The sequence below is a fragment of the Plodia interpunctella genome, chromosome 18 (genome assembly GCF_027563975.2).
Source record: "Plodia interpunctella isolate USDA-ARS_2022_Savannah chromosome 18, ilPloInte3.2, whole genome shotgun sequence".
Lineage (NCBI taxonomy): Eukaryota > Metazoa > Arthropoda > Insecta > Lepidoptera > Pyralidae > Plodia > Plodia interpunctella.
Genome location: NC_071311.1, coordinates 8,241,388 through 8,268,269, shown reverse-complemented (window position 1 = coordinate 8,268,269; position 26,882 = coordinate 8,241,388). Strand labels below are relative to the sequence as shown.

At 35.8% G+C, this 26,882-nt stretch overlaps 2 protein-coding genes and 1 long non-coding RNA gene across 3 annotated transcripts in view; all 3 read right to left on the bottom strand.

The window, feature by feature from the left end:
- The window catches only part of LOC128677898 (uncharacterized), a 111,318-nt gene that overhangs the window by 43,208 nt on the left and 41,228 nt on the right, over positions 1-26,882 (bottom strand). The window lies entirely within an intron of this gene.
- Positions 2,655-5,359, bottom strand: LOC128677848 (uncharacterized). The gene is made up of 2 exons (XR_010370156.1): positions 5,077-5,359; positions 2,655-3,623 (listed from the first exon to the last, which is right to left on the bottom strand). It is a non-coding gene; the product is annotated as an uncharacterized LOC128677848 (long non-coding RNA).
- On the bottom strand, positions 25,488-26,225 carry LOC128677897 (uncharacterized). The gene has a single exon (XM_053759062.1). The coding sequence runs from the start codon at positions 26,223-26,225 to the stop codon at positions 25,488-25,490; it is 738 nt and encodes a 245-aa protein (XP_053615037.1).

The window sequence follows — 26,882 nt, the reverse complement described above, 5'->3', positions numbered from 1 at the left end:
TTGAAAATAGGCTGTGATTCTATTTAATTACCTGGGTGTTTCTCCGAACGTTTCGACCGGTGCGTCTGCGATGTCATTACCATGATGTCAAATTTTAACAAAGACAACAGTTAGTTTTACTGTCCGACTTTAAAATCATTAACATGTGCTGTGGTAATATCAATGTCATGAATGGTTGATTTCGGATTTTTCTTCCTTTAAGAAAATTGACAGACTAGATCCCGCCTTTGCTCGTGTTTGATTCATGCGTCCGCTCATAACTTATTAGTGTCAATATCTCTGCTTCTAAGCAATATACCGCGATGAAACCTATACATGATTTAAGTTTGACCATCCGGTATACAATTGAGAAAACCGCATCAAATTCCGTCCGTCATCAGTTTTTAAGTTTTGCTGCGATCAAAGATACCCCACTTACAGTTTTATTATATGCATAGGAGATATACTTAGATGGATATAAAACAAGTTATCTGGGAAATGAATAAAGTTGTTTACGAAGACGAACCACTATAGCGGAGGAGGCTTTAAGAAGTTTTTAACTTGAAACAGTGTTTAAGCAACTGAGATTCGTTCCGAAATAAACGCCGGCTCGACTTACGAGTAGATATTATTTGATACAGTTCTGTATAAATAATCTCTAAACACTAATTAAACAAAGTAACTTTTGGTAGTTGGTTCATTCATATCGAGTGTTAGATTTTATTCAAGTCGCCTAAAGGCATCTGACATGACTTTCGCAAACGCACTAGTGAACTGAAATGTCCACCAATGATGTGCAGGTTTCCGCACGATGTTTTCCTTCACCGGAAGCAAGTGGTGGTCGATGAAAACTACTCACTTTACATGAGTCAGATTGGTATACAAACTCATGTGGCACGAGTAGGATTCGAATCTGGGACCTTTCGATCACAGGCGGACGGTCTTACCTACTTGATCAAACTTATAACACCCCTCTTTTTGCGTTGGAGATTGAAAATAGATTATTTTAAATTTGAAATATGTACCTTTTTATCCCGATTTTCCTACATGAGCCATTCATAGTCCACGTATACTAGGGAAAAGTTTATAGGGCAGTCAAAAAATAACCCAGTTTTATGACTATATAATATTCGCTCTGCCTTACGTCATTACCTATCTACATAAACGGCTAGACATAAAATATGACCACTATCAGAAGATAAAGAAGGATAGAAAGTAGATTCTCTATGGATTTATTTATGGGCCATCAAAATCATTAGCTTTTATGTCACATTAGGTGGGCGTAAACATACTTTGACCTGATAAGGAGAAACTCGTATATTTTTTTGTTACTAATATTACAAATGCGAAAGTCTATCTGTCTGTTTGTTCCGCTTTCAGGGTTTAACCGCTGGACCGATTTTATTGAAATTTGATATGCACGTAGTTGAAGACCCCCGTTTAAATATAAGCTACTTTTTTTTTCAAGAATGAATCCCCAAGTGATTAAAATGGGGGGTGAAAGTTTGTATGAAAATCATGTCTGTTCCGCGTTCACAGAAAAACTCACGCGGGCGAGGCCGAGGGCAAAAGCTAGTCTATAATAATTCTGCTTAGGTAGCATGTCCCATCGAAAAGTGTCTGCATCGGTCTGTAGGAGATCAATTTAAATAAATATTTTTTTAAAATGTTGATTAGCGAGAAATAGACCACCCGTTACCGGGTGAGGTGGGGCTTCTCTGGCAAGTCTCTGCGGCAGTAGTGCTGTCCAGTCCACCATGGTTCACCTGCTGTGGGGCCCTAACTGTACTTCTTATACCTTGGAGGACCTCTGCCTACAAGGCTAACGATAAAGCAATAAAAGAGATGGTGGACACATGAAATGGGGTCTCATCTATACTTCTATACTATTTAAGCGTTTGTGAGTTCGTATGTTTGAGGCTCTAAAACTACGGAACCAATTTCAAAAATTATTTCACCATTAGAAAGTTACATTGTCCAAGATTGCTATAGGCTATATTTTATCTCAAAATTCTTACGGAAGCGAAGCCTCGAGCTGGTATTTAATAAATAGCCATAGCGACTCGAAGATAAGAACAGCACGCGACAGAATAGCTCACTGCTAATATTAGCCAAGGTGTCATTATATCACTATGGGCACTATTAGCTTGTGCTTATAATAATAATAAATCATTTAATAATTTCAGAAATTACATATATATTGTCAAATTTAGAACAATTATATATTGACATTAAAATAAATTATAAATTTACATTGAATTATAATTTTTAGTATCGCCTTGGTCTACAGCTACCGCGATGTCTTACACAACACTGTCGGGCAGTCCAAGATCTCCGATGATTTTAATTGTGTTTTTATAGAATTTCAATATTTCAAAATGTTGATGACACAAGAAATATATCTTGGATATTTTCATTTTCATTGGGAGTTAAATTCTTATTAACCAGAGTACAACCCTAATGCAGGGTCCCTTATCACAGGTTTCCGGCAGGATGCGTCACGTAATTACGTGTAATTATCGCGGAAATATCACACTTGTTTGTCCCGTTTTTAAGGAAAATTAACACTTTGTTTTCCCTCTATTTCGTCCTTTTCATGCTTTGTTAATGTAACTTATTTTATGTTCATTTGTTATTTCCAAATTGAAGTAACTAAATAGTACTGAATTTTGATGTTGTTACAAAACTTCATGAAAAACAATTATTTGGAAACAGTCGAAATCCTACATTTAATATGCATAAACATATGGATGGATATGTAGAATAAAAAATAAATGTTTTTTACCATTGGATTTGTCACATCATGTTTTATTTTTCTATTACCATGCAAATTTATGCAAAATAGGTGTACCGACCTAATTATTTTTAACCGGAAAACTCTATTTTCATTAAATTGACAAATGCGAGTAATTAAATAACCCTTTTGTCAAGGTATTTTTGATCTTTATCGATATATAAAGGTAAAATTTAATTAAAAATTTTATTATCCACTTTGAACTTCAGAATAGTTTGCATAATTTCGATTCTCAATCGAAACTTTTGTTCTGTTGTCAGCGCTTTGAACGTTGGCAGAATAGACTTCAAAAACGCTTGATCGTCGTCGAGTCCATCAATTTTTACACTTTCCACGTCTTTTTTGGGTTCACTACAGCCAGAGAATTCACCACACTCATATTCTCTTATTATCATCTTGTTCTTTTCATAATTATCATTATTTTTATCCGCCTCTCTCTTTCTTTTACGATTATCGTCATTTCCAAACGCTTTTCGCTCCGCATTATCTATTAAGACAAAGTTTTTCCCTCTAATTCTTGATATCTCTTGTGGTGTTAATATTTTAATTGTATTGTTTGTGTTAGTTTTGATTTCCACTATTTTATCTTCAATTACTTCATTGGAATCGTCGCTTGCGATCTCGGGTTTAATAGCATCATTGTTTATAAAAACTTCTTCGTGTAATATATCACGGTCCGCTGTTTGTGTTGTATTCTTGATAGATCCACGACTACGGCTGTAGGGTTCTAGGAATTTTAGTTTGTCAAAAAACAGGTATTTTTTCTTGTTGTGAATATTTTTTTGATACAATTTCTGCTCCCGTTTGAAACAGTCGCGCAGTGAAGTCCACTTCTTCTTAGCTTCAATAACTGTAATAAAAATAATAATTATGCTTATATTTATATTATACCATTGCCATTGTATGACTATTACATTTGACATAGATAATTTTCTAGCCAGTAGTTTGTAGCTTGTGAGAAATAACTAGAAATATAAAGATTGACGAGAAAAAATGCCTGTGAAGGTCTAATTTCTGAATAAATGATTTGAATTTGAATTTTATCCTAACTAATATTATAAATGCGAAAGTAAGTTTGTTTGTTTGTTACCTCTTCGCGCTCTATCTGCTCGATCTTTTTGAAATTTTACATACATGTAGTTTGAAGCATGGAGAAGGATATAGGGTACCTTTCATCCCGAAAAATTAACGCGGACGGAGCCGCGGGCAAAAGCTAGTAATCTGTATTTGCTAACTACTAGATGGCAGCAGTCGTAAAAGTCATGCCTTTAGGCAACAGTGTTAGCAATAGTAATACAAACGTTAGGAAGAGGACACTCAAATAATTTAACGAAAATGATATTGTGCAATTTTTCTGTGTATGAGGAAAGCATAAATTATAACACATAGGTACACTCAATTTAAAATAACTAAGCTATTTATTGTTGTCAGAGTCCGTGCAGTAAACCGTTGAGGAGTTCCCATGTCTGGAACCGTTCCTGAGTGCAACATCTAGTCACTAAACGTAAACACGTTTAGTTTGGATGAATGAATAAAACTTCAGCTCAATCGGTTGAATAATATAATTTCAATATTAATGTAATTATAAAATTTCTATTATAAAATTCTGATAATAAGAAAATAATTCCTTATAAGGCCTATTTTACACAGTATCTTCTATATAACTATAATATAAATTCAAAATTTTATGGGGGTAATTGAAGCCAGAACATTTTTTTTTTAAATTTTTTGTCTGTGTTCCTATGTGTTCGCGCATATAAATCGCGATAAAAAAAAATTACCTACCGGAGCGGAGCGGAGATTAAAAAACGCGGGCGAAGCCGAAGGCACAAGCTAGTAAAATGATATACTTATTATAGATAATTACTCAAATTATAATGATATAAAGTGCCATAAATTATAAACTTGTAGAAGTTTATTGAGAAATCGCTTCTATTACTATCCACATAGAGTTTCGTTTACTGTGTCCGTCCGCATTCAGTTGACTTTACTAACGACTGATCGATTTGCGCAGAAAAATATTATACTGATAATGGACTCAAATTACCAACATGAAAATAAGATATGACTGGCACTACCTAATGCCAAAAATTATAAACTTTTAGACGTATACCTATTGCAAAATCGATCCTATTACCGTCCGCATAGAGTTGCTTTCACTGGACCCATCATACAGTTTAACATTCAACGACATATTCTTTAACATTCAACGTCTGATCGATTTTACACAGAAAAAATATTACGAGATCATCTAATAGTCGTTCAAACATGTCGAAGAAAGATGTAAACAAAAATGAACTCACGGAAATCTGTCTTCTCTGTCTCGCTTAGGTCATCCCAATCACTTATTTCGTCGTTCGTTTTTGACAATTCACGGCACACTTCTACCCATTCTCTCTCTTTCGCCTTAACATCTCGGTATTCCACAAGACTTGTATCGTACAGCAATCTACGACTTTGAACCTCTTTTATTAATCTGTCTATAGAAAATTCTATGTGTGACATTTTTGTGAAACGAAACACGTGACTATGTTTGCCGGGCGACGGCCGTGTACTAAACCGATTAATGTCGACGCTCGACGCGGATAATCGTGGTCGTATAGTATGTCCTTGTCTGCGTGCGGCGCCGCGCATGTTTCGTCTCGCTCGTGCATTTCATGAGCGAGTCGTTGGGGTGTTGACCCGTTGGACGCGTCACCGCAACTTATCTACCGATGCGATAAGCGTTATGTGGTACAAACAATCGGTTATTGATGTCGGTGTACAAGTATAACAAGAAGTTTTCGTTTCCTATGACTTAATTGATTTTAACTTTAACTATAACATTACTTTTCACGTTACAAATTACAACAATGAACATTTTATTGTAAGAACACAGTGTGTAAATAAATGGTAGACATGAATGTGTCATGTCATAAAAAACACACAGAAGTAGCTGTGTAAAATTTTATTACCATCAGCCATTTTTTCCGTGACCGTAATCGAGATAGGTACCTACATTAGCTTATTCCATTTACCCACGGCCCTTCGAAATGGGTCGATGTGTCCCGATCTTGGCCCTGTGGGTTTCCGGTTCGATTCCTATTCAATAGCCTAAAGTAGGTCTATGAATGACATGGGTGAAAGGTCATTTCCTTAGGCTACAGAATAGTTAGTTATTTTCGCTTTTATACAGCATTTGGGATATTTTGTGACAGTTTTGTAACGTTTCGTTTACGTTACTCTTTGTAAGCTATTTGGAATACATAACTCGATTTTATTGTTGTTTATGTACGCATTCAGTGGGTTCGTTTAATGCAATGTTAAGATTGTGGCTATTTTATTTTTTGAATTGTTATCTCCATGTTAAAAAAAACTTTCTTGGGTACTATTGAATTATTTGAATCTAATTCCAACTTTTACAATTATTTAGGAATGTTCACTAAATCCCAAGCATAATTTCATAGAATTTCAAGAAGTGGGCCCTCAGACCACACGCACATGTTTCAGATTTTGATTTCTTGGTTGCAAGGGACAAGTTAAAAAATTTAATTTAAAGTGAAAGAACAATTATTAATTAATTATTATTATGCATTTAATCTACTGACCTCTATTCGGATGCGAGACTAAGTAAAAAGAAAAGGAATGGATTGGAAGCATTTGTGATGTGGTGTTAGTAGAGATTCAAAAAGATTAGTTGGAAAGAAAGAATTAACTACTATTATATTAGGAGAAGAAAAGGAACTTCGTGTCATATGAAATCGACAAAAGCCTCGCACTTATTAGATGATGATAATGAAGAAGTTATAGGTTTCTTTGATAACTTTTATCTACAAAGAACTCCTATATCAATAGTAACATTGGCCTAATAGTTTTGAGATATCTCTTGAATATTAGTCCTTCCCGCCGCGGCTCCGGCCGCGTGACTTTCTTACGGAACCAGTTTTTTTTCGACATAAACGTTAATGTGTCCTTGTCTATACTTCAAACTAGGTACTTGTGTCCAAAATTTCAAGAAGATTGGTTGAGTAGATAAAGCGTGAAGAACAAGTAACAAACACACTTTCGCTATATTAGTTATGATTAAATGGATTTGTTATACATTTCACACATGTTTTTTAAGTTATTTTCTGGAATCGAGCGGGAATTGAACCCGCGCCCCTGTCTATCCGGGACAGTGCTCTTGACCACTGAGCTATCGAGACCATGCCAGTTCGGCTAAATTACTTCATCTCTACCGTCTTACGCCGACGTACAGTATTTTCATTAGAGAGTTGTAGATACTCTTAACAACTCTTAACTTAGATATGATAATATATAATAGTAGCCAAATTAGAGTAATTTTTCCTAAGTTTTTCATTCAAGTACAAATTAAATCAATCACCTAAACAGAAAACTGTGTGTCGACTCAAATGGAACCCGTAATGGCGGCGTACAAAGCGTTCTAAACTAAAACAAAAGCCGCTAATGCGACTATTTTCGCGTTTCCACAAAAAGTGTGACAAGGACCCCTCGAAACAATGGTCCGAACCTCCCCAAGCTCGGAATCACAGAATAAAGAAAGCGTGAAAGTATAATTTGTTGTTTAACGTTGTCGAGGTTTTATCGTGGGTTGGATAGTGAATAGGCACTAGGCTACTGCCTACTACCTACTGGTAGCAAAGTAAGTTTATTATAAAACTTAAGGTAAGACTGTTCTTATTATTTCATTTAATGTTTATAAATTTATCACGGCCACCCTCGCCTCGCTAGCCTGATCGTAATGTTTACGCGTCAAAGTGTTCGAGCGGATTTAGAATTTAAAAATTTATAACAGTAGATCCAAATGTGCCAGCGCAGGCGAAATACATCGGAAGAGATTTCAAACAAAGCGTAGCTGCGTTACAAGGTGTATTTCCATCTCTTTCATCTGTAACCCTATTTTTTTGTTTACCCAGGGGAATGCTTGTTACGCACTGAGTGTGGGACTCCTGGGCCGCTAGTCGGCCCAGCCTACCCACTAAACCCCTGGAGTGTTTTCACGCTGCCGTTATGGGGGACGTCACGGGATCGTTAGGCATTTCACCGCGACGCCCCCCTGGCCGGCCTTTCGGCCCCGACCTGGGCGGGCAGCAAACACAAGTGCTAACCACCCGAGACATACCGACTCTTCTCTTCCCCTGCGGCCCCACCGCACCGTGTTCAGCGCCACGGCCGCGCTGTGGTCGCGGAGGACAAAACCCCGCGACCCTACCTCTGGTCCCCTCTAGTTTTCACATCCAAAGGCTGATGGCGGGTCACCAGCCAATGGCAGTACTACCGAGGGGACCGTCCACCAGGCCCAGAGCACCCACCAAAGTCTCTGGCCTTGGGTTCCTCTTGGTTCACCGGGGTGGCTGGTTGTGTCAGACCAGCCCCCCCGGTTACTAAGCCCCACCATCGCGACAAGATGGGAACCCGTCGGTGGGGTTCATCTGTAACCCTACCTCAACTTCTCGCGCAGTGAAATATATAACTGCTAGAATTGTATAATCTAATATTAATAGTATAATATTAATAGTATTGACATTGTATAATCTGTGGTATAACTATGCGGCGACTAACACATTATACCTATTTCTGTACGTCACAATACATAAGAAAGACAGGTTCTGACCTGTCTTTCTTATGTTTCGTATTTCTTATGTGGTCTGCCACAGATGAAAGAGATAGCAATAAGTACCTTGCATTATAAATTTCTTGAGAGTGCTAGCTCCACTAATAATCTACAGCTCCGTGATTGTGATTGGTTGAGATTTCAGTGTGTTATTACTCAAGCGAACACAGGCGCCTTCATTTGTATACTACCGGCCTGTCGCCTATGGCCTGACCTTCGCTCGGGTAAAAGAATAATAAATTATACACCTGAAACTTCCTTAGGACTCACACTGTCACACACTGTCCATTGGTGAAATCCGCATGAAAATCCGCGCAGTAGTTTTTGAGTTTGTCGCGAACAGAAAGACGTGGCAGTGGACTATGTTTTATAATATATAAGGATACATTTGTAGATAGACTGTACAGTTTTGAAGTGGTACTTCTCTGTTATTGTCAGTCTCAAACCGCATAACCGTAAAAGCCCAAATAACCCGAATATGAGCAAATAAAGGGGTTGGCACTAGTTTTTATGTACAAGTGTTTATTTGGATTAGAATCGTTAAATGGGATTAGGTTTAGGGTCGTTTTCATTAAGTATAGCTCAATATAGAGTAGACAAAGACAAAGATTATTTATTTGCATAAACATGAGTTTACATTTTTTACAATGTGGTATTAAAAGAAGAACTTAATCCTACATGTTTCACCGTCCACGGGTATGCAAATTTAAATGGAGAGCATGCTATCATCACACAAAACGAAATCGAACAAATAAAAGTAACTAAATTAACTTAATTTTTATCTGTGTCTATTATTTAAAAAATCGTTCCAATTATAATAACATTCATCAATCAGTAAGGACCTGAGGTGCTTTTTAAATAAATTTAAATTCTGATCTTTATATTGTTGTGTAATTTTGTTTTATATTTAGTACAGTAAAATAAATACGTTACAGTTTGTGAAGAAAAAAGAATTTGTGCGCCTACTACTTTAGGCTGGCAACACTCGGTGTTTATTAACCAATCTTGAACATTCTATTTGGTATTGCAATGGTAAATAAATTCGTTAAAAATCTGTTTTCTTGGCAGACTGTACCTAGGCATTCCAATATTACTTGTAACCAGAAACAAGTTCGGACGGATGGGGATTTAAGGTATAAACTAAGTACGAATAAACTGGACGTAACCGATGTAGGTTTACATTTTAATCCAATTAAAAGTTACTAATTTAATATTCCACAACGATGTTATTAAATATATTTGACTGATTGAGTGTATATACCCCGTGTATCAGAAGATTTACTTCCTATCGTAAGAAGCGATTAAGTGAGACCGTCTTAGCGGCTGATAGGCAACAACAGCATTCCCAGCTTAGACGCTTAAAAGCTGACGAAGAAGCCGAAAAAGCGCTCTGATGAGATGAGTTTTTCCCACGAAAAATCCATCTAAAAGCACTTAATAAGATAGAACCAGCACAATTAACATTTAAGTAAACAATCACATCAAATAATTATCTGGAATTGATTCATTTCGTTTATTTCGCCGTAATGATTCTGTGATTCGAGAGTCGAGAACGGCGGCTCTAAGTGGAAAATTAATTAATAACTTCATAGGGAGGTTTGTTCCGTTTGGGCCTTTAAATTGTTGCAGCCAAGATACTTAATTCAGTCTTTTTAGTACAGCATAATAATTAATAACAATATTTTTTTTATACGGAATAGTTATCAGGTATAGCTATATCCATTAAAAATTGATGTAAATAAGTTTTTTTTTATAGCCTGTATTTAGTGTCCCACTGCTGGGCAAAGGCCTACCCTTCTGTTGTCATTGTAAACATGTTCTATCATATTAATTGATCAGTTTTTTGAATTCCACAATTCTTAGTTATCATTAAAAATACAGAAGATAAACACGGTAAACCTAGGTGTAACCAACGAAGATCGGTTAAACCTAAGTCTAGCTAGCTAAATCTAGGTTTCGCCGTAAATATATTTTTTATTTATTTAATCTCTCCTATTGCAATATTCAACGTATATAAGCCCCATGCTTAACATATTTCCAATGCCAACATACAAACAACAATCAATCAAAAAAGTTTGACGTGCCTATGTTTTCCCGGAGACTTTGTACAGCCAACTCCATCTCAAGTATATACATGGTGTCTTATGCGGTGGTGATAGAGGCCAATTTGCAGTGAATTAAAATAGGAAATTTGGCTCGTAATGAAATTTGTTGCAAGGTAAGTGGTAAAAAGTTGTGATTCGTCTACTGATTTGAAGGTTGGGGTGAAGTAAACAACCTAAATAAAGCAAGAAGAACATTCGAAGAATCGGACATTTGTGTATGTATATTTTTTTCTTTCGATATCAACTTTTTCTTGTTCACTGCCAGTATTTGCCATAAAATATAGGTAGGTACTTTTATTTTTTTCCGAATTAAAATATGAATTGCTCACCGTTAAACATAGATGTATTAAATATGCCATGTAAAGGATTAATTATACTGTTATTTTCTTGAAATTTATAATTTCTTTCCACAGATAAAGGTTACCTATCTCACGACCTACCTACCTTACCTATCTCATGTTCAATTTTCAGTTAGCCCAGTTTTAGCATATTTCTATAATCTGGTAGGAATTCAAAAACTATTCAGATCTAAAATTGGTCTAATATTTAGTTATTATATCGATTCAATTATTGTATAAATAAAGAATTGCGAATGGTCTTTAAGTTACTATTTTATTTTGCTTCTTTATCTATTAAGTCAATAATCCTTCAAAAAAGAAACAAATTAAAAAACCTATATGGTAAATAAATATATTATGACAAATCACACAGATTGAGCTAGCCCCAATGTAAGTTCGAGACTAGTTATGGGATACTAACTCAACGATACTATATTTTTATAACAAATAGATAAACATCCAAGACTCGGGCCAGGACCTATCGGTTCAGTGGCAAGAACTTTACCACTGCATCACCGAGGTCGTAAAAAAAAAATAAACAAATAAATGACAAAGATTGAATTATAAACATCAATATATATTTGTAAAGTGACAAAAGGACTAAACCCGCAATGAGAACTGTGTGGCCAAGCGGAACTCGAAGGCTCGATACTAATGAAAAGTTAAATACTTTAACGGGAACTTGTAAAGGGCTTGCGCAAATCTCAATTTATTACTAACCCTTATTAACCTGTTATAATACCGTTTTATAACTCAATAAGTCGTATTTCGGTTTCGTAACTAAAAAGGTAACGTAAAGGTTTCGTAACTATTAAATGTAAATTCATGAATGTTAAGACAATATTGAGCTGTTATTGATCGTCGAGGGTTGAAATCAATCTGCAACTCAGCATTAGTCTGTCAGATTGACTTTCAAATTTGACGTTGATTTTAACCGGCGTAACGCTGACGTTTAGATAAAATGACGTATTTTGCGTTTTTCTCCGCACGTTAAAGTTGACGCTGCAACGCAAACTAAAAATAACCTTATAAAACAATATTATAGGATAAATTGATGACCTCGGTGGCGCAGTGGTAAGGTTCTTGCCACTGAACCCCGAGAGGTCCCGGGTTCGATCCCCGGTCGGGTCATGATGGAAAATGATCTTTTTCTGATTGGCCCGGGTCTTGGATGTTTATCTATATATGTATTTGTTATAAAATATATTATCGTTGAGTTAGTATCCCATAACACAAGTCTCGGACTTACTTTGGGGCTAGCTCAATCTGTGTGATTTGTCCTCATATATTCATATTTATATTTAATTAACTTGGACATGGTAAAAATACAGAAGAATAAACTATTTGTGAGTAGTTTGGAATTTTAACTATTCTATAATTGAATAGATACATGTAAAGACAGGTCGAAATACTATACTGTTTACTCATAACAAGCTGCGAGAATAGTCTGTTATGTTTTTAAACACTACATCAATGTCAGACGCGTAAAATGGACTCAAAATTCATTGGTATTGTTTTTAGTGCTTTACAAAAATTGATGTGGATCAAGTTTTTCGTGTGAAAATATTGTAATAGTAAAGGAAAATACCGGTCAATATCAACAACATTTTATATTAAATGAATTTACAGTTATATGCACACACACGGTGATATGTTTAATTGTATTTAAAATCCTTTTTTTGGTTCATTTGTGTCTTTTTTCTTATAAATTGTTGAAATAACAGCAAGTCTCTAACGGTGGGTTGCACCGTCGACTTTGACATTAAATTTAGCGTGCGCAGAAAAACGCAAAGTAACTACGCCATTTTGTCTAAACGTCAGCTGTTAAAATCGACGTCAAAAAAAGCGGCAACTCATCATAATTGGCTACAGTTTCTTTTTTTCTAATCTCAAAAACAACCTTTGTTTTATACTACTACATACTATGTCGATGCGTCGGCATCGGCTTTGCGGCACCACACCCCCGAATGAAACCAAGCGAAGATGAAAGAGAGAGAGATGTGAACAAAAATGCATGCTTTTATAAGAAACACTTAAATACAACTTGAGTTAAACACTGCGTTAAAAGCATATCACGCTTACAAAGTTATCACTATTAAAGTGTGCTAAAGAGTGAAAAAGATTTTATGCTCAGATTATCAAAGTAGGTTACATATATTTTAGAGTCATTAAACTAGCGAAATTTTCAAGTTAGCGATTAAAAAATATTCCTGACGATTTTTGGGATTTATAAAAGAAATTATTAGGTATGTAATTACCTACCTAAAAATTTTAAATTGTGATATAACTTTTGAACGGCAGAACCGATTTTGATCGAACATATATAAGAATTAGCTATCGAATAAAAAAAAAAACGCATCCAAATCGGTTCACCCGTTGATGAGCTACGGTGCCACGTACACAGGCAGACAGATAGACAGACACACTTAGCGGTCAAACTTGTAACACCCCTCATTTTGCATCAGGGGTTAAAAACAATGTCGCTTCCTGCTGTCTGAACTTATGTATGCTTAGATCTTAAAAACTACACAACAGATTTTGATGCGGGTTTTGTTTTTAATAGAGTGATTTAAGAGGAAGGTTTAGATATATAATAAATTATCGTTTTACACGAGCGAAGCCGGGGCTTAGTTTATTGCAAACTAGCGGCCCGTCCCGTTTTATATATATAGATTGGTTTCTCCCAAGCGAAAACTCTTTCGTTACTGAGTGACTGACTGACTGACAGACAACGTACAGCCGAAACTAGTGGACATAGGAAGCTGAAATTTGGCATGTAGGTTACCAGGGGAGTGTAGATGAGCACTAAGAGAGGATTCTTGGAAATTCTACCCCGAAGGGGGTGAAAGGGTGAAAATCTTTTATATGAAAGTTTTACACCGTTGGAAGTTAGTCACTTGAAAATTTGGATTTGAAGACATGTGTTTCAAGTTATTCTGTAAATTAACCGTCAATTCCTTCAAAAGGGGGGTGAAAGATTGTATGGAATTTAATACAATTTTCAAGATAAAATGCTTAAAAATTAGTAAACATACTCTTCATCATTTTTCTTAACGAATGACCAAGATTTTACGATGAAATTCTAGTAAATTATACACCTACAAACCTTCCTCAGGAGTCACGTTATCTATTGCTGAAAACCGCGTGAAAATCCGTGCAGTAATTTTTGAGTTTATCGCGAACAGACAGACAGACGCGGTAGAAGACTTTGTTTTATAATATTATTATATGTAAAGACAAGTTACATTATAACACTGAAAATTCCAACTTACACAGACAATGTCTACCTATGCGTTGTACCCGCGAGAGTTATTTGTCGCCATTCGAGTAGATTTATATCGATGGCTTCGCTATAAATGTCAGACGAGCGATCCTACGGCTTTATAGAGACTTGGCGGAGTTTATGTGAGCGCAGTTTTATTTGAATAAAAGAAAACGCTTGGAAAAACGCTTTCTGCTGTAATTTTGTGAATATCGAAAAAGGATTTATGGAATACTTACTAGCTCAGAAATAACCTCTATCAAATTATTTTTCTTCGAGTGTGTATTAAAGGACATCACGCCGGACTGCTATACTAAAGGTCCCGGGTTCGATCCCCGGTCAGGTCAATATGAAAAATGATCTTTTTCAGATTGACCTGGGTCACGCATATTTTGTAAAATATAGTATCGTTGAGTTAGTCTCCCATAACACAAGTCTCGAACTTACTTTGGGGCTATCTAAATCTGTGTGATTTGTCCCTATGTAATAATTTATTATTTATTGCTAACACTGATGTCAGATTTTACTGAAGTCGTCTAAAGGCATCTGACATGACTTTTACGACTACCGGTGGAAGGTAGTCGCATACATACTAATGAAATTAAACTGTCCACCATGTGCAGGTTTCCTCACGATGTTTTCCTTCAACGGAAGCAAGTGAACTATATGAAAACTAGTATACAAGAGTCAGATTGGTATACAAACTCATGTGTAAGGTCTATAGCTGAGGAAAAAGTTACTCTTTATTGGACATTAAAGCAAAACAAATGTCAATTTTTAACTTTATATTACAACGATCGAGATCGTACCTAAATCAATACAGTAAAACAAAGTCACTTCCCGCTGTCTGCATGTCTATCCTGATTCTTTTACGTTATATTAGCATAGATAAAATAAATATTATATAACAGTCATTATCCTAATATTCTTTACGACCACGCAACAGATTTTAATGCGTGTTTTTTTAACAGACAAGAGTAATTCAAAAGCAAGCTTTCCGTGTATAATATGCGTGCGAAGGATGTCACTCAGGAAGGTGTGTCGGAACGAGGCGCTTTGTACTTAATAATATTAAAAAAAATGTAATTTTATGGCCCCACTTTTGCTCGGCGAGTAAGCATGATTTTATCAGATATTTATATGAACTGGCAGCCGGCCCAAACGGTTGTAGGGCATTGCATCTAACCCGTTTCTAGAATTCATGATAATGCATTTGTCTGACTATTAAACTAAGGCCCTGTACACATGATCCGGCAAGCGCTTGATAATTTTTTGCCTGTGCAATAACTAGTTGTTCGCCGCGAACTTAGACCTCACGAACACAATATGTTTTTTTTACAAAATTGTGAATATTTCAAAAACGACTTAACCCATTTTGATACCCTACAAACTTAAAAATTATATTGACAAATCTTACATACAACCTAGATACAAAATACATTCCTCTTCTTTCCCTTAATCCAGTGGAGTGGTCCAGTTCTAGAGACACAAGGCTACCATACTTTGTTGATTATTTCAATGGAATCAGATCAACGTAAAGCATCTTTGATGACCGGATAGTGTGTGGACGTCTTAATCTCAATGGTCTATGAAAATAGCCGCCATCAGCTCGCATATACAATGTTGATTTATGTTATTTGCATTGTTTTGATGTGTGGACTTGTGCAGATTTTGAGAAAATTAGCAGTGACACACATACAAATAATAGTTCACTGTTCAAATGAGTTTCTTTCGGCATTTCTTCTCAGGAGTGGTCTTCCGAAATGCCAGTAGTTTGTAGCTTGTGAGAAATAACTATAAATATAAAAAATTACGAGAAAAAGTGCCTGTGAAGGTCTAATTTCTGAATAAAGACTAGGCTATATATTATCTCAAAATTCGAGAGCAAAGCCTCGGGCAACATCTAGTTATTAATAAAAACTGTAAAAAGTAGTAATGACATTTATGCTCGACGCCCTTTATTTGAATCAACCCCAAGTTTTCGACCTACCCATAATCCTTTCAAATGAAATATTATTTTGATTTCGACTAATTATCGTATCGCCTAAATCTCCTTTCATAGAGTAATTTATCTCTTCACGGATAGCGCACGGTTCAAATTAATTACAAAATTCTTTTGATTACCGTAAATGTATTTTAAAAAATATATAGTCTTTTAAAAATGTTTGTAGCTATTTTTTTATTAAATGAAGTAAGTAGATATCACAGGTGTATCTTCATAGTCGTATGAGGGTGGCTGAGGGTCGTAGTCACTACGCGGAATGAAACACACACAACAACTTTCTTGGCATTATTAATGGAGTGGTTTGCCATTGCCTTCTCCATTTCACACACAAGTTAATAATAAACAACCAGTGTGCAAGGTTTCCTTACGATGTTTTCCTTCACCCTAAGCAAGTGGTGGTCGTTGAAAATTACTACATATGAGTCAGATTTGTATACAAACACATGTGATACGAGTAGGATTCGAACCTGGGATCTTTCGATCCAGAGGCGGGCGTCTTAACCATTACACTACCACCGCTACATTTCGCGTATCTATAATATATTCATAGTCTATATTTCGTTAAAAACTTTCCTTGTCAAGAACATATTAATAAATGAAAGTATTGACGCCCCAAATGAATAAATTGTGTTTCATATCGATATATAGCATTTTCTATCCGACCGGGGATCGAACCCGGGACCTGTCGGTTCAGAGGCAAGCACTTTAGCACTGCGCCACCGAGATCGTCAAAAATTTTAGTATTATAAGAAAGGGATAGACCACTCTGCTGAGGCCAAGTAGTCAAAAAGTTAATTACACTAATTTTTCCAGAACAATATAATCTAAAGTCGTCTAAATGAATGGTTTTCATTGTTTTTTCCTGAAATATAACGGTATTACAATAAACTTATCAAACCTGTATTTGATGTAACATTTCATCTTTAGGCGTGCTCAACAAATAGAGACAAACGAAAACGCAGCTAATATAAAAAACGACGCGTGCTCTTTCATTACTCCCAGAACAGCAATATGAAGGAAATTGTCATACTTCTTCAAAAAGGTCGCTTTGATGACGAATTCTATAAAGAGCACGCGTTTGAATAGCACCTGTTTCAAGATCACCGACTTAACACAAGCTTATAGTTCGCTTCACTGAGAAATAGGTACATAGTAGAACATACTATATTGAGCAAGCAATCGAACAGGCTAATACGCGCGACGTACCTAAATTACAGGCAGCGGTAACCGCAGTCTATGGACACTTGCACAGATTATACAATATTTGCAATATGTGACATGCAGCAGTGCAGTGAATTAAGACTTGTGAACCTAAGTGTCTTGTTCGAATCCTACCTGAGTTTGTATACCAATCTGATTCATGTGTTAGTAGTTTTCATAGATACTACTTGCTTCTGATCCAGAAAATCATCGTGAGGAAACCTGCAGTCTGGTTGATTATCAACTTCTGTGAGAATTGGAGAAGGCAATGGCAAACCACTCCATTAAATAGTGCCAAAAAGTCGTTGTATATAAACATAAACAATGACGACTACGTGTAATGAAACCATTAAAAAAAAATTTATAGATAAATATATTAGGACAAATCACACAGATTGAGCTAGCCCCAAAGTAAGTTCGAGACTTGTGTTATGGGATACTAACTCAACGATACTATATTTTATAACATATACATATATAGGTAAACATCCAAGACCCGGGCCAATCAGAAAAAGATCATTTTCCATCATGACCCGACCGGGAATCGAACCCGGGACCTCTCATTTAGACCTCATTACACGTAATGATCACGACCCGCAGCCATGATGAATATGAATATGAATATGACGAAGCATTTCTTTTGAGCTATATAATGTACAGCTCTATAGTATGAATTCTGCAAGATCACCTTATTCTATTGGGAAAAGATTGGTGCTTATGAAAAGGGTGCTCACCGAGCAGGTGTTAAACATAAAACACGTCGCTTTGATGTGGAAGTTACTCAAAATGATAAAAGTCGGTAAAACGCGCCCAATGTATTATGAAGGTACCATTAAAATGGACACCGTTTGCAATGCAAGCTGGCAAAACTGTGAAAATTAAATTATTCATTCCAGTTCAAGACCAACCTCAAAAATCATGATGTCATGCTTTGTGTGATTCTTTGACATTTTGTACTTATGTAAACTCTGTAATTAATTTGTGCAATAAAGAATTATTGTATGTTATCATCCATATGAGCGTATTTTCGGTTACTTTCTTAGCTGTTAAACGTTGGAGCCCCTTTGCTAGGTTTTCTTCACCAATTAAGTTTTCGGCATTCTGACTTATCAAACCATTTTACTGTTCAGTCTGTCTATACTATCAAAAAACGAATGACTATTTATCATCATACATACATATCATCTAACTCCACGATTCTCTGTCTTAGCCTTCTTCATCAAGCAATCATCGATATAATCCCTGAACGAATAATTATTTATCATCATTGCACCGCACCATCTTCCAAAATATGTCTTCGATCACTGACTTCCACTATTTAACTCCATAATTCCCTGTCTTAGCCTTCTTCATCAAGCAGTCACAGAGATACTCCCTGCTAAAATCCAACTGTCTCTATCCTGGACAACCTCTTCCTTTTTCTTATGTGTACGATAATATCATTTCAAAACTATTTGATTATATGCCGTACGATGGCAAAATAAAAAAATCAATTATCTATACATAATAAAACAGTAAAAATATTTTTGTCTGTACATTTAGTATTTTTGACTGAAATGATGACTCCTTACCAAAAATTGTACTGCCACGCGAACGAAGTCGCGGGCATCAGCTAGTTAATAATGAAGTGGTACGGAGAATGATTAAAACTACGAATGATTTAAAATTACCGGAAAGATAGAAATTCGAATGGAATCAAAATTTATTTGATCAGCAAAATAAATATTTTGTATATTAAATGTTACCAATTTTAATACTTTGTGTGCTGGATACTGAACGATATCGAAGCTGCGTAAAATTTTACAAACAAACGTTGTTTACTCTGATATTCGTCAGTCAGTAAAACATGAGGTTTAATTTCTTTTAACACCAATTTTTACATTATTCATCATCCTAATCAACAGTAATTTAAACGTCCCCCACTGCTGGGGCTTTCGCCAAAAATAGAGGTGTGTTATTGCTAATGTTGGTGTCAGATTCTAAGTCGCCTGAAGGCATCTGACATGACTTTTACGACTACCTATCTAGTGACAAGTAGTCGCATACATACTAGTGAACTAAATTGTCCATGTGTACTGGTTTCTTTCAACACCATGTTTTCCTTCAATGGAAGCAAGTGGTAGTCGATGAAAACTAATGAGCCGAATTGGTATACAAACTCATGTGGCATGATTTGAACTTGGGACCTTACGATCACAGGCAGACGGTCTTAACCACCATCCATTATTATGAGAGGCAATAAAATGATTTGGGAATAAAGTATTGAATAGTTACCACAGACCATTTAACCTTAAGACCGCGCATCACCGGCATATCCATTCGCCAAGCTTATGTAGTGACACTACACAAGATCGGGCCCCGCCCCTTTTCTTTGGTTATACCGCCGACGAGCATCGAAGCGAAGGCTGTGCCAGTTTGCTCCTAAATAAAAACAATATGAAAACAATGATGCCGTATTGTGCTGTGATATGGTGTGGAAAGTGATGTAATACTAATATTTATCTAAGCGTGGTCTTAAGGTTAAATGATCTGTGGTAGTTACCTACACAAATAAAGTGTTTCATCATTTTATTCAGTCTTGATTGATGCACTGAACTGTAGGATCTGTATCTCTTCCAGTCAACAGGCGATCGGTTATTACGTGTCAGTGTAAGAAAATTAATAATACTTTTTTTTTTCAATTGATAGGATGTTAATTACTTCTTATACAGAAAATTAAGTTATTATACTAGATAGAAATGTATATTCAATAACCTATGTTAATTCGCATGGCTACTTGGCTAATTGTAGGAAACTATTGATATTCTAATATATGTATTACTTTTAAATACAAAGATAAATATTTTATTTGCAAAAACATGAGTTTTCATTTTATTACAATGTGGTGTTAAAAGAAGAACTTAATCCTACATGTTTCACCGTCCACGGGTATGCAAATTTCAATGGAGAGCATGCTATCATCCCACAAAACAAAATCGAACAAATAAAAGTTACTAAATTAACTAATTTTTTATCTGAGTCTATCGTTAAAAAAATGGTTCATACAATCTGTAAAGACCTGAGGTGCTTTTAAAATAAATTTAAATTGTGACCTATGAAATGTTGTGTAAAACGAATAAATTTTATTTCATAAGCGGGCGACGACTAGTTGTAACCGATTGGGACCGGTTATGTCTAGCCGGCTAAACCTAGGTAACGCCGCATTTCGGGGTTTAAACGTAACATACGCGAAAATATCGGACAGCGCAATCATTTGGTTCTGACGTCGGGACACGAAAGATCAATATACATATTATACATATATACATAAAACATAATAATGTTTTCCTTGGATCGTTTTTCCTCTCATATATCAAGTGTTCAGATTAATTGTGAAGTAACGTTAATGGAAGACATTAGTATCAGAGATAAATAGGATTGTATACTAGTATTAGCTAATTAATACGCGAGCTAGTTTTTATATTAAACTATCTGCCCGTCCCGGCTTCGCTTGGGTAAAACATAGTAAATTACACTTAAACCTTCCTCAGTAATCCCACTATGTATTGGTGAAAATTGTATAAAAATCTGTAAAAGTTTTTGTGTTTATCGCGAACAGATAAGACAGACGCCCGTCCCGGCTTCGCTTGGGTAAAACATAGTAAATTACACTTAAACCTTCCTCGGTAATCCCACTATGTATTGGTGAAAACTGTATAAAAATCTGTAAAAGTTTTTGTGTTTATCGCGAACAGATAAGACAGACGCGGTAGAGAACTGTTTTATAATTACCTAGTATTACTTTATATTATATTATTATATAAACATGTATAATTTGTTAATATACTATTTTCTATTTATTATATTAATTGTTTATCTGTATATTCGAAGCAGTAGGCGTGAGTTCAGGAGCGTAGACGTCTACGCCGTAGCCACATTGTAGAGGCTCTACGACGTAGGCCGCTTGTGAGTTCGATTAACCCAAAAATATGTTCTGGTTTCTTTTATGAAAGTGAAACTTATATCTTCTTGTATCCATGCAAATATTATGTAAAGAAAATATTGTGTTTACATTTGTAATGAATAATCTCAAAAAGTACTGGACCGATTTTGATGAAATTTCGCACAGAGATAGGCGAAACGTTCAGGTTTTTTTCGCAAGCCAAGACGGGTCGCTCTTCTAATATATATTATTCCAGTATATATATATTCTAGTCTAATATATATAATAAAATTGTAACTGGTCTATGTATGTACTTTTCGGAACTAATTGGGCATGTTCAGCACAATTATTAGACATTTTGCAGCGGACGAAGCCGCGGGTTATAGCTTGTTATACATTTCTATTATTACAAATGCGAGAGTAAGTTTGTTTGTTACCCCTTCACGTTTTACGTGCTCAACCATACTTCATAGAATTTCGCATACAAGTTAGTTAAGTATAGTTAATAATAATAATAATAATAAATTCTTTATTTAGCCATTATGACATAGAACACATTACATAGTACACAAAGGGAGTAAGTACATGTTTATATAATTGTATTATAAAGTCCCCTGCTCCAACCAGACACAATCAATCTCTGAACTAGACGTTAGTCTGTATCTCAGAGACCGTTGCCCCGGGGTGGTAGGGAAATTTATAGAGTTTAGTGCTTATGGCAATAAGAACAGAGTAATGATCTAGGTTTCCCAAACTAGACTAGTCTGTTATTTTTGGGAAACCTTATTTAAAAGTTACTAAAGAAATGAAACCTTAGCTAGGAACTTAACTAAATTGATTTGCTGGGTACAAAAGGTGGCATGTGTGAAGTGTGTATGTGTTTGTGTGTGTGTGTGGGTTGTGTGAAAATAAATGTGTGTTTGTTAGGAAATTGAAAGCAGGATTCGGATACAGAATGGAAGACAGTTAGAGTAACAGGTTTTCGGTTTCGTCGTAATTTAATGAATGTAGAAATTTTTGCACACGTTTTTTGCAAACAAATTTTGAGCATGAGTAAATATTGCTTTCTTTGTTTAATTTATTATAAAGTTTTGCGCCTAATACACTGAAGTTTCTGGCTGCTGTTGATGTTCTGTGTTGTGGTATTATGCAAACCTTATACTGAAGATGTCGTCGTCGGTTAGCGTTGAGGTTTGGGTCAAACTTTAGCAGAGAGTGTTTTTTAAGTACCGTCTGTAACACAAAGAGCTGCCTCACTGCCAACACTTTTACGTCGGTGTAAAGCTGAGAGGTTGGGTAACGGTATGGTTTACGTGTCATCACTTTAAGGACAGCCCTCTGTGCCCTTTCCAATGGCAGTAAGTTTGTTTTTGCTGCTGACCCCCAGACCCGAACACCATACATTAGAATAGACTGACATAGGGCAAAATAGGTATTTTTCAGTGTATCAGAATCCGCCACGTTTCTAAGATTTTTAAAGACAAATATCATTTTCCGCACGCGAGAAATAAGCGACTTAATTTGTAGTAGCCATTTTAATTTTTGGTCTAGAATAATACCAAGATATTTGACGTTAGTTACTTGGGGGATAACTGAACAAGTGCAATTCGGGGTCAGGTTTTGGCATATATGGGCTTTGATTACAAAATTGTGATGTGAAGGAAGTGTTGTCGAATTAAGTCCAAATGGCAAACAATTAGTTTTTGATAAATTAAGCGAGAGTAGGTTATCAGATAACCAAGACATAACAACGGCCAAGGCTGATTCTGCATGTATTTGGGCTTCTTCCCATGAGCGACCGGATACTAATAAAGCTGTGTCATCAGCATAAGTATATATGTTACAAAAAGGAATTGTTAGTTTGCACAAATCATTGATATATATAATGAAAAGTGTGGGGCCAAGGACACTTCCCTGCGGGACTCCAGTTGTTATGTACTCCTCTTCACTTGTGTATTCTTCAATTTTTACTTTTTGTGTCCGATTAGACAGGTAACTTCTAAAAAGATCCAAAGCCACACCACGGATACCGACAGCCTCCAACTTTAAAAGAAGTTTGGGGATAGAGACGGTGTCGAAGGCTTTTGATAGATCTAGGAATAATCCTAGTCCTTTTCTCTGTTTTTCAAAGCAGTCAACTATGTCATCAACCAGTGCAGATACTGCATCCTCCGTCGATCTACCCGCTCTGAAACCATACTGATTATTTGAGATTATATTATTAGCATTAAGGTATCTGAGTAGCCGAGAATTAATAATTTTTTCCAATAATTTTGACATTGCAGTAAGTACAGATATCGGACGATAGTTGGTGACATCGTCTCCATCACCACCCTTATAAATTGGATGAATGATGGCTTTCTTAAATGCATCTGGGAAAACTCCACTTGTGAGTGATAGTTGAAAGATATGTCTTAGTAATGGGACAAAAATTTCACGTGATGATTGCAGAATACGGGATGAAATGTTGTCCCACCCAGTAGCGCAATCTCTTCTTAAATTCATTATGTGGTCATTAATTTCGTCATTAGTGACATTAAAAAGAGCAAAGGAGTTTCGAGGGGATGAAACTGGTGCTGTGGGAGGTACAAATGAAGTTTTATTAGTTTGCCCTATTGTATTAGCTAAGTTTCTCCCAACATTTACAAAGTAGTTATTAACCTCATTCACAGATTTGGTAGGATCATGTGTAGACTTTAGGAGGGCTTTAGAACTAACGCGTGATGGTGCAATATTTGTGATTTCTTTGATCGCCTTCCATTTTAATTTGGGATCATTTTTCGTCCTCATTAGAGCCTGCCTATTGTATTCTTTCTTCAATTTCTTCAAAAGTTTATTGATATAATTTCTGTATCTTGAATAAGTAATCGCAAGCGTGACGTTATTGTGTTGTTTTTTTAATTGTTTATGCATTCGGTCTCGATTTCGTATGCAGCGTAGAAGGCCTGGCGTAATCCAAGGCTTCAGATTTCTCTTACTACGGGGGGGTGTGTACCTAACGGTGTTTTTGTTTATTATATCACTGACTGATGAAACCAAAAGATCTGTAGCAGAATTTACGTTTTGAAGCTGTTTTATTTGCGAAAAATCAAAAGAAGCTAGGTCAATTTTTATTTGTTCATAGTTTATTTTAGTACTTGTTATGGATTTAACAGATTTTTCTCGTGTCAACTGAAGCGACAGCAATGTTGGATAGTGATCGGTGATAGAAGATTCGAGAACTATTGCAGTGGAATTTTTATCAGTTTTTAATAAAATATGATCAATACATTTTTGCAGTCGAGTGGGATAGGTATACGTCGGAAGCAAACCGTGTGCTGCCATCAGGTTGAGGTAATTGTCAGAACGGTTATCGCTGTCACAAGTGTGTATATCTATATTAAGATCTCCTATTAAACCAACTGTTTTATAGGATTTTAGGGTCAATAGAAGATCATTGATAGAATTTAAGAATATGTCTGTGTTTTTATATGATGGTGATCTATAGACAGCTATGAAAGCGAACTCCGCTCCAAGTGTACAAACTAGACAATCAGCTTCCTTTATAATTTTAGGTTCGAAGACATTACAATCCAAGGTGTTTCTAATGTATATAACGACGCCTGCATTTTGATTGCCATCATCTATCGTTTGATATGATGTAAAGTTATTCAATTTAGGGAGATATGGCGTAACTGATAACCAACATTCTGTTAAGATGATAATATCACATTGTATGTTTAAAGTTGAAAGAAGTGTTTGGAATTGGTCAAAGTTGCAGTTTATGCTACAAATATTCAAATGAATAACAGTCAGAGATTTTTTATTACAATTTATATATTTGAAACATTGATCCGGTGCACATAAATAACTTTGTGATACATTAAGCGCCTCCAACTCATTGAAATAAGAGCTGATATCTGTCATATTATTTTTAATAATAAATTTATTGTATTATTATTTTTTAAATAGAGTTGGAATTGCGCACTGTACCACAAAAAGAAGGTCATTAAGTATAGACAATTATGCTTATCAAGATACGTATTCATATTTTGTGTTGTGTATAACGAATTAAGTGTAAGTGTTATAATATATGTATATGGTTTGTGTGATATAAGTGATGTATGTAGATTATATAATATGAAACTTTTATATTCCCAGCAAATGTTATTAAACAGATAAATTTGTAAATAAGGATAGGCTAAGTAAATGCAAAAACACATATTGTAAGAAATTTTCATAATAAAAGGCTCAAATAATACAGACAAATGGTTTGTACTGACATATAGTCATTGTTTTGTTAGGAGAGAGTTCAGCGTGATTTCAGAGTCTACGCGAATCGCTTTCGATTGCTCATCCTTCTTCATGTAAATATTTCCGTTTCCGGTCCAGCAAAACTTGTAATTGTTGGCTTTAGCGTATTCTCGGGCCTCGTAGAACAGCTTCCTGTTGCTTCCTGCAAGGTACTCGGATATGTATATGGGGGTGGGGTCCCCTGCAAGGCCAATATTGGAAGTGTTGAGTCGTTGGTCTCCACTGTGATCTTTATTATATTTGCGTGCCGCTGCCAGAACTTTATTCTTCAGGTGAACAGATTGAAATTCGGCAACGATTATTTTATTCTTTCCTATGCGGTAAGTGTCACGTATATCCGAGGGTTGGATTTCCACATGTAGTGCTTGTCCTATATTTTGTAGGTGGGCCGTCAGGTCCGTAAACGATTCTTCCTGGACCGCTGGAACATTTCGTATTTCAACATTGGATGGACGAGAAGTCTGCTGCATGTTCTCTATTTTCTTCTCTAGGCTGACTATATAGTTTTGTTGATCAAAGCGCTCTTTTTCAAGAAGCTGTATTCTTTTCAACATATTTTCATTACTATTTTTTAGGCTTTCCAAGGTATTTTCAATTTGCACGTTAGATTTTTGGATTTTAATATTTTGTTTTTTGATCTCAGCGACCTCTTCTATTAGTTTATTCATCATTTTTTGTTGATTAATAGATGATGTGTGGAGTGCCTCCATCATTTCCCTCAAATCACTGCTAAATTGATTCACTTGGGTAGGTGATGAGGAGCCCTGACGCGGCCTTTTATGTCGTGTGGTAATATTGTGAAGGAGGTCCTCAGAACTTATTTCGGTGCGAGGGATTGACAAATCAGTGTCTGATTTTGACATATTTGGTGTTGTTGGTGGAGTACGCTTTAATGGCATGGAAAAGCTTTATTTTCGGGAATCGTTAGTATCAACCGCTTTACGGCGCCGTAGTCAAATGAAAAAGATAGGCTGAGCAAATAGTAGAAAATGAAAATGCGTAGGCACACAGCTGATTCACCTTTCTGGACTGGATAGATATAAGTTGCAAGTAATCCTTTTGTTGTAATTAATATTTTGCTTCGAAACTCTGGCCAGGCTATAAATTATTAAACTTTTTGTTATTACTTAGCTATAATAGGCAACAGTATTATTATTGTGATATAATGAACAGGTTTATAATTATTTGGTATGATTTCTTCTGTGATATAATCGCAAGCGCCGGTAGCTTAATTTTAAATCATTCACTTGCACTGTTTCACTTCACTTAACTTAGAATAGCATAGGTGCGAGAAGGAGCTACAGAGTGTCCACTTCTTTGTAAATGTAGAAACCATTCGTGCGAGACACTGAGCGCCCGGGTTAAGCGCC